The sequence below is a fragment of the Anas acuta genome, chromosome 5 (assembly GCF_963932015.1).
Source record: "Anas acuta chromosome 5, bAnaAcu1.1, whole genome shotgun sequence".
NCBI lineage: Eukaryota > Metazoa > Chordata > Aves > Anseriformes > Anatidae > Anas > Anas acuta.
The window spans coordinates 33,963,055-33,978,235 of record NC_088983.1 but is presented as its reverse complement, the minus strand read 5'-3'; the positions used below and the strand labels follow the sequence as shown (position 1 = coordinate 33,978,235).

General features: G+C 40.0%; 1 protein-coding gene and 1 long non-coding RNA gene across 2 annotated transcripts in view; one reads left to right on the top strand and one right to left on the bottom strand.

Moving 5' to 3' along the window:
* SPTBN5 (spectrin beta, non-erythrocytic 5) overlaps positions 1-15,181 on the top strand; it is a 106,281-nt gene that overhangs the window by 57,375 nt on the left and 33,725 nt on the right. Inside the window, exons 38-41 of the mRNA XM_068683943.1 lie at positions 8,313-8,417; positions 9,415-9,600; positions 13,910-14,065; positions 14,652-14,843. Of these exons, the coding sequence (XP_068540044.1) occupies positions 8,313-8,417; positions 9,415-9,600; positions 13,910-14,065; positions 14,652-14,843 (639 nt within the window). The remainder of the gene's footprint in view (positions 1-8,312; positions 8,418-9,414; positions 9,601-13,909; positions 14,066-14,651; positions 14,844-15,181) is intronic.
* LOC137857452 (uncharacterized) lies at positions 463-10,361 on the bottom strand. Its single transcript, XR_011097094.1, has 3 exons — positions 10,223-10,361; positions 9,948-10,100; positions 463-595 (listed from the first exon to the last, which is right to left on the bottom strand). It is a non-coding gene; the product is annotated as an uncharacterized lncRNA (long non-coding RNA).

The following is a 15,181-nucleotide window of genomic DNA, read 5'->3' as shown; positions in this document are numbered from 1 at the left end:
TGAGAATGGACAGCAGCAAACATGCATTCAAAAAGAATTCCCATCAGGCAAAGAAATGTTAGCAATCTCTCCACCCCTTGTGTTTCTTCTGACTGCTACGTTCAAGGCAACACTCATGTCAAGTCACATGCATTTTGCTGTTGTACATCTGCAAAATGTGCGTATAGAGCAGCTCCTGTCATCCCATAATTACTGGATCCTGTTTTCCCAGAACTTCATGTGCCTTAGACCAAGTCTCTCCCAGCAGCAAGGAACAGGGGAAGAAAGAAGGCAACAGAGGAGTGTTTAAGAACTGCTACTGAGAACTGCTCTCTCATTCGCTGTCTGTGCCAGTGTGACAGGTTTGACTTCATGCCAGCATCTTATATTACATCCAAGTTACTTAAACCTTCGAAGGATTTCTGCAGAATTTAGTCTAGGATTGTTCTATGCTAAAGAAAATAGAGCACATGTGGAGAAAATTAGGCAAACATCTATCTTTTTTTATTTATTTTTGTTATTAATTCAGTTGTGCCATTGCATGGAACTGTTGTAGGAAACTCTCCTAGGACCTGCAAACTGAGATCTTGCCATTCGGAGTGCAGACAAGCAACAGCTGAAAAAGAGAAGGAAGAAAAAAATCATTTTTGCTTTGAGCAGAAGCAGTGTCCTGTACGTTCTGTGCCTTTCTAATCTTTTCACAGCAGCAGATGCATTGCTCAGGTTAGCTGCTTTCCTTTTTTTTTCATGGATGAAATAACAGCAAATTCACAGGCTGTCTCTGGCAAGCATTTTTGGCTCCCTCCTACTCTGTCTGCAGTCTCACTGTCAGAACACTCAGGGAGCAGAGCCTCATGCTCCGTAATTTATCTTTCTGCCCATCCCACTCTCATATCACTTTGCAGACGTGATAGGTGGTGGTAGCAGTACTAGAAGAGCTATGTGGTTTTATTTTGAATGTGGATTTTTTTAATTTTTTATTATTTTTTTTTTTCCTGGAGAATGTTTATTAACCTCTCATTCCTTTGCTTCAGAAGAAGAATGGAAAGTTCCAGTACCAAAGGAAAAAGGATTAGGAGTTTCTTTTAAAAACAGGGGGAAAGGCAAGCTTTTGTGGCTTTGGTTTTGCATCATTTAGGACTAAGCTGCAGAATGTCATGCAGGGACTGCAAACTTTCATCTGCACCCGTCTATGTCTCCACTGCAGAAGTGATTCTGTCTTCCAGCAGAATGACCCCACCTCCTCCTTTTGAATCTACTGTGCGGGACAGGCCTTTCCAAAAGATGCCAGCATCAGCTTGGCATCCTCCCACTGGTCAATCAGTTGCAGAGATGGCTCCAGGAAGTGCCAGCTCATCACCAAGCAGTGCATCATCACCGAGCAGTGTGTCTTCTGGAGCTTATTGTTCAAGGCTAGATGTTGTCTTGGCACACACAGACCGGAAGAAAGATTTTGGGAACACCACTCACGGTGTTGATCCTTCTGATAAGATATCCAGGTTTTCCAGTCCTCCCAGAGACCCTCAGGGCCGTGGATATGGGGGTTCTGGCACTTGGTCAACACCTGCATCTTACAAGCAATATTCAGAAAGAGATAGAAGTGTTCATCCTATTTCTCCTGAAAAAGACAATCCCTTGAAGCTTGCTGTATCTTTGCCCTCTGATGTTCTTTCCTGCAAAGCTCCATCAAGCTGGACATCACGCCTAGATGTTGATCTGTCTGCTATTCCAGCTGTTTCAACATTCCACAGCAAAAATCGGCAGGCATCCTTGGAACCTTGTGATTCTCTCCCACTTCAACAAGGCTGTAGTCAGTGTAACGTCCAAATGCCAGACCTCCATGCTTCAATGAAGCTTTACATTTCAACTTGCAGCTTGACAGTAAAGCCTTTTCGAGCAGATTCCCGTGGAAGCAATCACATTCATTCAAGTCTTCTCATGCCACAATTAGAGAAGGTGCCTGAGACCCCGGCAGGTCTCCCAACAGGATCCCAGAAAACAAAACCAGTCTTCCATTCAGGTGGGTCTCCAGCCCTTCAAATCACAAGGTTTCATGTGACTTCCTCTAAGTACCCTGGCTTTCCCCAGGAGTCTGTCTCCAGAGATATCTGGCTGTCCCCTGCTGCACTGACTGGAAGAGAAAATCCAGCTCATGGGAATGAGGTCACAAGCAACAACTTAGATCCAGAGCTGATTGTCTTTCAGAACCACCCTTCATCAAGGCCGGAGTTTGGGAAGGCGCCATGTGATGGGCTAACACCTGCTCACCACAAGGTTTCCAAAATCACCCTAATACTTGCCACCCCTTGGACTGCAATGCCTATCCAGGTGGTGAGAGAATTTAGAAGAAGCCCAAGTCCAACAATCTTCATCAGAACACATGATTCAGATATAGCTGGTCCACCTCTTCACCCTGTGGGGATTGGGGCTGACCTCTCTTTATCAGTGAATCCAGTTTGCTGTTCAGGATTGCTTTCCACCCAGCAGCACTGGGCAAGATCTGGTTTGAGGCCTTCCCAGGAAACGTGCACCCTAAAAAGCGTATGTCCTGATGACCTTTTGACAAACATACCAACTCACACAGCGTCCTCAGCTCACAGGCACACAGAGGGTTCGTGGTGTCCATCTATCGCTGTCAACATTGCATCCTTTGGATCTGGGAGGAGAGTGGTGAAGATTTCCATTCCATTCTAGGAACATTTGCAAACATATGTTTTAAGTTGCGTTAATCAAGGCCATGCGGATTCCTTCATGTATGCTTCCTGCACTGTTCCTACTACCTGTAAGATGACTTAAGGGGCAATCAGAAAGCTAATCCTGTTCCGCTGTCACCAAGGCTGCAGTTGCTGCTTGATCCATCCTAAATGAAGCTGAGTGCTCTGATCTGATCCAGCACTTAACAAGTGTTTCCTTTTAACCAGTTGGGTACTGCTGTCAACTTAACATGCACAATGCTGAATGTACTTACAGGTTTTGCATAATTGGGCTATAGTGCTCAGCGCTTTGAAGGTTCAAGACTTTAGAGTCAAGAACTGGTTTTCCTTTCTGCTGGTCAGTCTAGGACCTGGGACAAATCCTCAGTGTAGTTTTGCTTACATTATTCTGTTACACTTTTTATTTTCTCATTTGTCATATTGTGCTGTATTTCTAAATGGTTAATTCATGGGCTTGTAAACTTTTAATGTAATCCTTGTTTTTAAAAGCCAGTATATTTAAGTGTGCAGGAAGAAATCAATTTTCCCTGTGAAAAAGAGAGATACCTCCCTTTCCTGAGGGAAAAGAGAGGAATTTAGTTTCCATTGCTTGTCAAATTTGGACGTCCCAGCAAAGTCTCTAGTGGTGAAACTAAGGAGATTTTAAGAGGAATTTAATCTGCCTTTGGACAAATGTATTGTAAGTAAATATTTTAATGATAATGTTGTAAGGGCATGGAATTCTGGTCTAACACCTACTGCTTACAGGATAGGGGCAGAGCTTGGGAATTTTGATGCATGGGATAGGTCAGAGGATGTAACTGTAGAGCACTTAAGGGAAAACAAACACTGACTGGTCTCTGTATTCCTCCCATATACCTTTCCAATACCAGATAATTATATTCTCATGCAGAATAGATAGCGGGGGGGAGGGAGGGGGGGATAAAATTAAATACATTTAAAATTAGAATTTTGCATCTGTATTGTGAAATGAGAGGCCAACAAAACAATGATGTCATTATGATAGAAAAGGTGCATGGTGTTTTTTTTTTTTGTTGTTGTTTTTTTTATAAACAACTTGGTGTGTTTTGTTCCACTTATAGCAAAGTATCATACTACAAACATAACTTTTCCTGGAACAAAGCACAGTGTGACTTAGTCATGAGCTCTATGTTATCTCAGTATTAAGTACATGTATTTACTTTGCTAAAACAATTGTAACAATTTTTTTCTTTTTGTTTTGTATTTACTTTTATCAGAAAAACTTCAAATCAAACCTTCTTGTTGTCATATGTCTGGGTAGAGTTTGGACTCAATTACACGCTTGAAGTGAAAGCATTTAAGTCTGGGAGTAACTCTGGCCTTTACTGCATGCTTAGAGATGAAAAATTTTCAGTGGAGTTCCAGCAACCTCAGCAGCAAGCCCAGGGCAGGCAGTGGGGAGCAAAATATGTTAAGCTTGTTATACTGTGAAGAGCAGAAGCAGGAGAAGGGAGTGGATTCACACAAATACTTAATATAGTTTTTTCTTCTAGAGACATAAAAATGACATTTCTTGGAAGACAGATTTTTTACAGGACCATGTCAGCTTCTATTGTGTCTGTATGAATGTGAAGTTGTGCTATCCTGAGAGCAGAGTTATCCTGATAACTGAAATGTTTCATTTAGTATTTCTCTAAAAGGTAGAGCAGACCTGTGCTATCACATAAGAGTGTATATGGTACTATTTTGCTTAAAAGGAACATCTGTTTTGAGATGCACTTTACATTTAGTTCTGTGTTAACTCATACAGAAGAGGTCTTATCGTGACAGCATGGCTGAATCTCTGCAGTTAGCTCAGAAATAGTGAAAAACTCCGTTTGAAATAGAGTTAAAATCTCCATTTCTGTCCTTCACATTGTTAATAATTTGGCTATTTTTTACATGTTCTGTTTCAAATCTCAGAAATAGCCAAGTCCATTTTGTGGTTTTAAGTGTCTTTGCAAGTCTTCACTTAAAAATGAATCCATTATATAGCAAGTGGACAAGTCTTTGGTGCTTTTTGTGGCTGACAGTTAAATTCCCGATGATGAGCTATGATTCAAAATGGAAACAAACTTGAAAGAAAGTTTATACCTGCTGTGTACTGTGGGAGACCTTGGTAGGTTACCTGAGGAGAGCTATGTGGTGTTTTTGTATTTGAAATTAACACATCACATTGAAAGCAGGAGTTTGGGGACCTGTCTCAGGCCATTCCCTGTGCCAAAAAGTGATGTAATTGGCCAAGGGCCAACATCATGGTGTGGGAGCCAGTTTTCATGCTGCTTTCAGATTGGTATAACAAATGCTTAAATGAAAAGTATTGCAGTTCTGATTCTAGCAACTGCTAGAGTAAGATTTCTGTTTAAAGGACAAATGGAAGCATTTTATCTCATCAGTTTGCCAGGTAGCAGTGCTTGTGCCGCTGGGGTTGGTTTCTTCTAAGCACGTTGCCATAGCCTCTCCTGCAATGCACACAGCCATTTTTCTTTTGCAACGTTTTTCGGTATTAAAATCTGGGTTCTCGGGCGTATTTGCGTGAGCTTCTACTGTAGGGGCCTGGTATGAAGTTTTCAGAAGACAGAAGCATTTTTTCCACTGCTGTAACAGCTCAGGGAATGGAGCTTTGAATGCTCAGTATTATTTGTGTACAGTGATTTTCAGTAGGAGCAAAGCACTGAGCACTCCAGTGGCAGCTGATTATGACTCACTGTCCCACACCCCTGATCTCAAATGCCTCAGTTCTCCTTTCCAAGGAAAGTAACCATCTTTACCAGTAGATGTCCCTTGTCTTTTTTCCCACCACAGATTATAAAAGCAGAAAAACTAATGACTATTCTTTCATGTATCACAAAGTTTGCAGTTTCTGCTAACAGTTACTAAATAAAGGTCCTGAACTGTGGAAAATTAACAGAATTTTCTTTCTCTTCAGGCAAATCTTTTTTTGACAAAAAATGATAGATAATTCACAAAATCTGAAAGAGAGACTACAGTGCCTTTAGCTTTTAAAACACAAATGTAGAGATGTAGTATGTGCCTCTGTACTTATATACAAAAAACAGGAATAAGTAGATTCCATAGATAGCTTTTTTTTTTTCCTCAGTGTAAAAGCAGATGTTAATTATGTGTGAAAAATGGATGTTAATTATAAGTGGCTTAATACAGCAGTAGAACAAACAGACCTAGAGTCTGCATGTGGGGATTTTTTTCTTCCAACAAGAGCAAAACAAACTTTAAAAACACTAAAAAAAAAAATCTGCAACAATTTCCTACACCTGATGAGTAGGATAGATCAGAATATTGAAGTTTGAATCACAAAATATCTGTCTTCTGGTGGGATTTGTATTTAATAGAGAAGAAGTATTATTGATAATGTATTTCTTTATGCATCCTGCTGATTTATGCACCAGATTTATTAAAAATGTAGGCCAGTTTTAAGTGGCCTTCCCCTCTTCCTGGCAGTGATTACTGTGATGAGATTTGCTTACCTGTCTTCTGGTACTTCAAGTGGATTAGTACAGAGTAGTTCAAACATCTGGCCAGGCATGATATTCTTCTGTGTATTTTTCTGTATGTGCAAAATATTCCTCTCATTAAGTACCAAAAAATGAACCAGGAAGTCAGGCCAAGTCTAGCTGTCAGTTCTCTAAGCCACAGTTGCCGAGGAGAGTGAAGTGGTGGTGACGATAACAAGGTCCATCAACCAGCTGGAGGTCACAGTGACAAGGCAAGGTAATGAGAGCAGTCTGGGCCATCCATAAGGGCCAGCCTCAGGCCTCCCTTCAGTGCAGCTCTGGAAGGGCTGGGGCCAGGGCTGAGCTTCAGTGGGGCCCTCAGGTGGGAGCAGGGGGACATCCAGAGGGTTCCTCTGTGTTTTGTGTCACAGATTTGCCTGTGTTCTTTAACAGTCCTCTTTTGAAAATATTACCTGTTGTGTTGTTTCGCTCATTCTGTTCTGTTTCTTTCTGTGCTGCTTAATTTTTTCATGCTACATCGCTGATCTCAAACCTTTCTTCCATCTCTGCACTTTACCCAGGTAGTTACTGGTTGGAATTTCTCATCTTTTTCCAAATATTTATAATTCCATTAGCTCACAGAATGGATCACACGGTGCCTTGTCCAAGCTGAAAAATGCAGTCCCCTGTAGGAGACTGAATTTCAAAATTCTGTTCATTTGTGTTCACTACATTGTAAACCTTGTCCAAAACCAAAATTTTTATGTCTCATCAGAGCATACAATTGTTTTTTGTTGTTGTTTTTTGTTTGTTATTTTTCTTGCCATTGTCTCACAGTTAAATATGGGACATAATTGTGGGCAATTAAATCCACAGGAAAAGCATAAATGCTTACTGACCTGCAGAATATCTTCTTCATTTTTTTTTTGTTACCAATACATAAATACATTGTTTTTTCTTTTGCATCTGACAAAATATTAACTAGTGACACAATGTATGTAGTAATTGTGTAATCAATTTTCTTAGCACCAGGAAGGAGTTAACAAACACCGTGGTGCATTAGAGAGGTACATGGATTAATATAAAAATGTCCTAATAGTGTTAAAAGGGAATAGAGCAGAAGTCAGTTTCTTTAAAACTGCCTTTCATCTTTTATACTTAGATCTTCTTATGTTAGAATGTGACAGGATAGATAGTAAATTAAATTAGTGCACGCAAGTTGGAAAAAAGTCCTGAAAAAATAACAAATGTAATGCATTTGGTAGAGGTGCAAGTTATGATATTTTTTCATGAATAATCAGCTGAATAAATACAGGATAAAGACAAGCTGGTCTGATAGCAGTTCTTCTGAAAAGGTTCTGGAAACTTATAATAGATTACAAGGTGAACTTGAGTTCAAGGTATCGAGTAAAGGATAAGCACCATACGCAGATGCATGAGGATGATTACAGCTTGAAAGGCAACAGCAGTTCTCTTCTGCCTTCACTACTTTCACTATGGCAGCCTCAGCCAAGTATTGCATAAAGTTGTAGGAACAACATTTCAGAATAAGTGGAAATGGAGAAAACACAGAGAAGAGCAATGAGAACAATTAGAAGTCAAGAAGACACAGCCTTTGTGGAGTGATTGATCTTATCAGGGTGGCTTTAGACTAGAGAAGATAGAAATCCAAGTATTCAAAGAGCCTACAAGTACATGCAAGACTGAAGCAAATGTAAAAGGAATCATTTCCTTACTGTGACGAAGAGGGCAACGTGTAATGAGGTGTAGCGTTAACAATGCATTTTCAGGTTAGATATTTGGAAAATCTTGTTAATAGGAAAGGTAATGAAGCAGTGGAATAAATTGCCATGGTAGACTGCAAAGTCTCTGCTATTGGATATCTTCTAAGAGGAAACCATACAGACATCTATCAGACATGCTTTGGATTACAAGAATTGCTTAGACATCTTGAATTCACTGCCAGCCTTGTGGTTTAGTGATCATGGTAAGCAGTGACTGGTCGCTTTACTTAGTTGGGCCTGCTATTGTATTTTTTGCTCAATACCATGAAGCTCTACTATTTCATTTCCAATTATCAGCTGTAGAGCTAATATCTCCTCTCACATTTGTGAATTGAGATTGTGATATTTAATCCACTGAGAAAAATATTAAACGTTTTTTATAGGTTTATTTGAAAAGCAGTGACTTCGGGAGCTCTGTAGATGAAGTAGAGCAACTGATTAGAAAACATGAGGCTTTCGAGAAGCTACTGGCATCACAGGATGAGAAGGTATGGTAACCAAACATGAATATTCTACTTATCAATGAGCTGGAATAATTGTGTGTTTGTTCTTTTTGTTTTGTTTTTAAATATGGCAACAGGATAAATTGATGAACAGGTGTGATATGCCTGATATACTCAAGCCAGAGAAAAAATAGGGAATCTTACTGAAATAAGAGGCAGAGGAGTGGAGACAAGTACTAAACCATCCATGCCCAAATCCTGTCTATATTGTCTTGAAGTAGACAGGAAAACCACTTAGTAAATCAAATACTGGGACGTACCAGAACAGATATTTTAAGCAGACCATACTGCATGTTATGGATACCAGAAGTTTCTGCCTTTTTTCACAGAAAAACAGTGGCTTTTAAAGCAAGTAAAATACAGTATTTCAAACTGGATGGTTTGACTTATTATTCAAATATATATTTGTTATATAATATCTGTACCAAATTGTCTACGTTCTTTGCGTCTATGGAAAAGATGCTGAATTGTTCACCCATACATAAAAGAATCTGCCTGGCAGTTGGACAGCAGCTGTAATTCATCCATGCTAAGGCTAAACTCTCAAGCCTGGGGCTGTGCCTGGCTTCCCCAGATGGAATGAGCTCCCAGCCCTGTGCCAACTCCCTGCTAGGCTGATTGTTCATGTTGAGAGCTATCTCCCAACACCTGATTTCCACAAAGTAATAAAACCTAAGCATCCATGAGGGTCAGGCTTGCTCCATCACTCCTTGCACCATTTTATTAATGGGAAGGACTCCTATAGCAACAGCTTTTTTCATCTATGTAGCCATGATGTGTTACAGAGAGAGATAACAAGGAAGTTGTAGATGTGTCATAGTACCAGGAGAGGTTGGGGGAAATGCTGGTAAGCCTGTCCCTGACATTCTTGGATCTTTCCAGCAAAAAAGACAATCTTTTACGTATAGAAAGGAGCCTGTTTTGGTTTGTTTGTTTGTTTGTTTCAAACATAAATGTGACTTCAGATTTGTTGCCTTCTCAGATTATGTCTCTTCAAGAACAGGCAAGCAGGCTAGAAAAGGATGGTGGACTGGATGGGCTACAGATACAGCACAAGCTAAACACCATTCTTGTGAGGAAGCAGCAGATCAAGGACCTCTCACAGAGCCGGAGAGACAAGCTGCAGACTGCTCTTCTTCTAGCACTTTTCTACCAGAACTTGGCAGAGGTAAGAGGGGTTTAGACTGGTATGAGGATTGAAGGGAGGGAAACTGCCTACTACTGTTGAATGAAGTGTTTGTTGTTGCCAGAGATTAGATGAATTGATAATCTGCTCTGGTATGGCAACTCATTGTACTGCCATGCTTTCAAGCAAAGGGGTAGGTGAGCTACTAACATTGCTGTTACTATACTATCATCGTGGAATTGTGCCCGTTAGAGCCACTTTACACATCAGGAGCTTTGCTGAAATAAAGCTCATGGAAAGGTAACTGCCAGCATATGTTTCCTTTGGTAGGAAAGAAAGGGATGTCAGAGTAAATACAAAGTGGAAACCAGCATGCCAAGGGCACCAACCTTTACTAGTGGATGCTCACTGAAGGCCTTCAAAACAGTGCTGTAAGTGAGCATGGCTCTTCAGCTCCTGTAGGCTAGTCTGCAGAATATGTTAGTCTCTGTCTTCTGTTCTGGCCTTAGTGCTGTAACCAAGTAGCTCAACTCCTGGCACCACTGTTGGAAAAACATAACAGGTCAGTCTTTTAAAGGGCAGCACAATGTGTATGACTGAAAAATGTGCTAGCATCCAGTGTGCTGGCATAAACAACAGCAGACAGACCCAGAGGGACACTTACAAACACTTGATGGTATGGTAAACACTCCTTCTGCTTCTTTATCTTTTGGAACATCCTCCATGTTTTATACAAAAACTGCTGGTACCTGTCACCTCCCAGCCCACAAAAAAGGCACAGGTCCTGACAGTTCAAATTAGGCCTTACCAAAGGCCTGTAACACATTTGCTGCTGACAACCAAATTAAAAACAAATGAATAAAAAAGTCATCTAAGGAATAAATGGCTGCTAAATTCCATTTGTAGCACAATATATTTGGCACATTATATCTCGCCATTTAGCACAATATATCTCACCATAATAATAAAATACTTAAATACTCTCTTTGGCTACACTAAAGAGCCAGAGTTGCACTCTGCTTTTTTAAATAAACTTCATCAGGAATGATTTACACAGTCAAATATTAACCTGTATTACTTGGTCATACCTTTCCTATCACATGAACCAGCCTACCAATGACAGCTGGTCCACCTTGTGGACTAGCAGAGGGGAGTCGATGAACTGGACAGTGCATTGCACAATGCTAATATTTTCAAAAGAGCAATGTACCTCTGATGGAAAGGTCACATAACTGCAAACACCCTTTCTGGTGGAGAAATTGTGGCTGCCCTCCTAGAGATACGATCAACCCTTTGGCTAGGAATACTTCTTCATTGCTTCCCATCTCTGTAATTGTCAACAGTGCTTGGGCTGGGGTCCTCCTTCATTCTGTTTTCTTGAATCACACGCTTCTAGCACAGCGTCTGTCTTGTATAGTGAGGAGTATTTCCCTTTTCTCAGCCAATTACTCCACATTAATTTAACCAAGAGTTCTGTAGGGAGTTTTTGCTCTCAAGCCACTTGTTTAGTCCACCGATCTAAATTCATTGCCTACCACTGTAGAATGTGAATGCCACCAAGGAATTAAAAAAAAAAAAAATGTGGTAATATCTCCCTTCCTCTTTGGTGAGTAGAATGGAATGTTTAACTTGATTGTAGTGATGTTCTGGGTGTGTATGGGTTCATTTATGAGCATAGTCCCCAAAGGAAAGTTAAATTGCAGAGAAGAGTTTTGAATATAGTTGAGAAATCAATGAGGTCATTGCTTATTTTTACTTTTTGGGAGAAAAAGTCCCATAACTCAGATCCCACTCCCCCAGAAATTCTCCCTCCTGCAGTCATCTGAAGTAATTTCTGTTGATCAGACTATTATTTTATTTTTTTTTCTGTCAGCAGAAAGTAATGATCGTTGTCATGGTTAAAAGTCTCCTAGTTACTTTCTAGAAGGAATTACACAGGCAGCTACACACATCAATAGCAGGACAACATAGTCCATAGTTGTTGATGCCAGAATAGAACCCAATGTCATATGGTCTACTTAGAAAGCTAAACTAGCTGCTGCAGTTTGTACCACTATCAGGACACGGTACTTTGTTTCTAGACAAAACCTTCAGTGACTTGCTTAGGAGATCACGTGCTTGCAGCTCACAGGGTAGGACACACTGTCCTAGAAACTGTCACTCTTGTAGTCCCGCAGAAGTTAGACTTCTAGACTATCCTAGACTGTCCTAGACAATAGGACAGTCAATCCTATACACCTCAGTCTTAACATAGAAGGCAAATGAGCAGATTGCTACTTAGAAATATATGTATTTATGTAAGTTGTTGCAGAGGAAAGATCATAAAGTTGGAAGTCGACTTCTACAGTCATCTCTGAATTTTAAAGTTGACTCTGAAACTTGCTCATTATATTAGTGGCACTTAAATTGCTTTCCCTTTTGCCCTCTGTACAAGAGAATAAATACTTATTTGTTTCAGAGGAGTGAGAAAGAATTATAAATGCTTGGAACATGCACAGCTCTGTATATATTTTGAATATTTCTGTTATGAAAAATCAATGTAATTTATAGTTTATCCTTTTGAGATTACAGCAACTGACATTTTGAAAATGTAGATTTCTAAATCGATAGCAGACACACTTTTTTTTCTGAGTCCCATAGAAATAAGGCTGTTCCCATGTACCTACACTGAGTATTACACTGGTCTCACTGTCCTTGTCTTCAATAAAGTGAAAATGTTTGTCCAGTCAACCATAAGGCATTTCATAGAAAGATATTGAAAAAACAGATCAGCCTTGCTTTACATCTGAATATGGACATGGAGCCAGGAGAAAGATGTCTTGCTCTCTAGAGTCATCCTAAGTAAGCCTGAGAACAAATCAAGTCACCGAGAATGCAAATGTGATTTTTAAAGTTTTGTTCAGTCTGCCATTAAGCCCTTACTTATTACAAAAAAAAAAAAAAAAAAAAAAAGGTAGGAGAGAAATCACCCTTTGCTTGCTTTGCTTGGCAGTGTACAAGGGATCTACTGGTTTCTCAGTCTAACTGCATGGATGAGCCTCTCCCATTTAACAGAGAAGTCAGTTAAATTGACCTTAAAGTGTTAATGTGTGGCTGGGTAATGGGAGAAGGCCCTAGCTTGTGGGGAGGGTGTCAGAAATGAAAACAGCAGATGACAGTTTGCTGTCCCGGGCAACCTTGACATAAGGAATAGGGCTGCTGTGTGAATCTCTAAATGTACTTCGGAGGGAAATGTTTTCTGGAGAGTGTGCTGCTAGTGAAAGCTATTTCTATTATTGTTTATAGAATTTCGGCAGCTGAAACAACACTTCAAATCATTAATTAACTGAGAAAATCTTCCAGTTTTCAGTTCTTGCATGTGTGTAGAGCATTTCCACAAGGACAGCCAAGACACTTTGAAACTGATGAAGCTGGCTTCAATTTGCTGTTCTTCTGTAGTCAAAACATTTGGGTACTTCAGTGGTCTGAGGACAGTGGGATCAGTTACAGTGCATGTCAAGTGTTCAGCTATGTGCTTTGATGAATAGAAAATATTTCTGTCAGTGCTAATGCTGAAGTTTAGCTAACTTAAAAAAAAAAAAAAAAATGCAGTAAGGTCACTACCCTGTTGTCCATTTTATTCTGCATACATTTAAATCCCCTAAGAAAGAATTCCCTAAGAGAAGCATGTAACCTGTGCATTATTAGTCCTCGTGATCCACCTGATGGTCTGAATCTGATGTTCCTGACTAGAATATTTTGAATTTTATGAAGCATAAAAACAAATAGACTTGTATTTGCTTTCAAACAAACTAACTAGTGGTTCAACGCATCAGGAAAGCTTCATTGCTTCACATTTTCCATTTAGGTCTCAGAACATCTCTGAAGTCAAGGGAGTTTTAGCACTGTTTTATAGGCAAGGCACAGAATTTACAAGAATCTTAATCTAGTTTATAGGTAGGTCAACGACAAAGATAGGAGATGAAACTCAGAGCCCTAAATCCAAGACCCAGTTGTCACAAGCTCATTCTAAATATGTCTACCATGTTAATATTGCATATCTTCTCAAGGATCCTCTGTATCTAATCTAGAATATTGACTAATATATTTATGGCTTGTGATAAAATTTGGGGTATGCAAGGAATTTTTTCATTATTATGGTCAGATAAAAATTATTTTCATTCCTACCTGCTTTTATTTCCTGTCAAGTAGAATAGTTCAGGAACTGGAAAGCTATCGTGTCTGTCAGCTCCCAGCTCAATCTTCCTAGCCCAGACATAAGCAGTTGCATTGAATAATGACATGTCTTGGGAGGAGGCCCCAGGATGGCATGTAGTTGTCATGCTAACTCAGGTGTTTCACGCTGCTGCAGGCAGAAAACTGGATCAGTGAGCGCATGCAGAAACTAGAGGATCCTTCCATACAAGACCCCAGCAATCTGCAGGACAAAATGAAGCTTCTGCAGAAACATCAAGTCTTTGAGGCAGAGATTCTAGCGAATGAAGAAATCATCACAGCTGTTAATAAGGTAACTCTCGCACTCTGCTAGTGTTTTTACAGATTACTGCAGGTTATCTAAGATGGAATGAGAAAGAAGAGTAACTTGTTCACCAGCTCTTTATCAATTTTTCTACATGTGAGAAGAACCCAGTTTCTATGCCATGGAAATAGAATGCCATTAATTTACAACAGAGAGGTTTCTTAATTTCTCTCTCCAAGGGACTTAGGGACTTCCATCTTTCCTTATTGTCCAAATAGAAAGACGTCACCAACTTCTTCCTTGCCTGGGGTGATTACTCCTATAAAAGGTAAATAGGATTTCACGCCCAGTAGCTGAACATACTCATTGATACTGGAGAAATCACACAGTTGAAGGGCACAATCATCTGTAATAGCTCCCTTTGGCAGGCAAATACTTAAATCTATTGTTCTTGATTCCCTCCAGACATAAGGCATTATTGACCTTTATTATTTGAGACCTGAGAAATTGCATTAGTAATTGGTTGTGCAGGTTAGGAAAGTGAGAGTCCTTTTAGAAAAGTTATATAACATGGTAATTGTATTAAAAATTAGTAGTAACCATCATTTCTAACCCCCCTCTCTTGAATGTGAAGAAAGGAGAAGCCCTGGTATCAAAAGGCCACCCAAAATCAGGGGAGATCCGTCACCAAGTCCGCATGCTTCAGGAGCGTTGGGAGAAGTTGAAGAGAGCTGTTGCTGCCCGTGGAAAGATGCTGGAGGATAGCCGGGATTTCCTGGAATTTCTCCAGAAAGTGAACCAGGTGGAAGCCTGGATCAGGGAGAAGGTAAATGAACTCCAGTACTTAACCCAAGCAGTGCACTACAGTCTTGCTATCTTGCAATGAATGTGTGATAGATGTCTCATCTTCCAGGACATTTTCTTCATGCCTTTTGCATGAGAGAATCATGATGTGCTCTACAGACAATATGGAGGGAATAATCCAACAGGTTCTAAAAACATTCTGGAATGTTTCTGTGCCAGAGTTGATTGGACAGTATTAGCACATCTTCTCATGTAAGATGTGCACATAAAGAAATTGTGATTGTTGGTGGTGGTCTTGTGTGTCTCTGTCGAAATGGAATTCTAAAAGCACACTAGAATAGAAGGGACTTGAAGCATTTG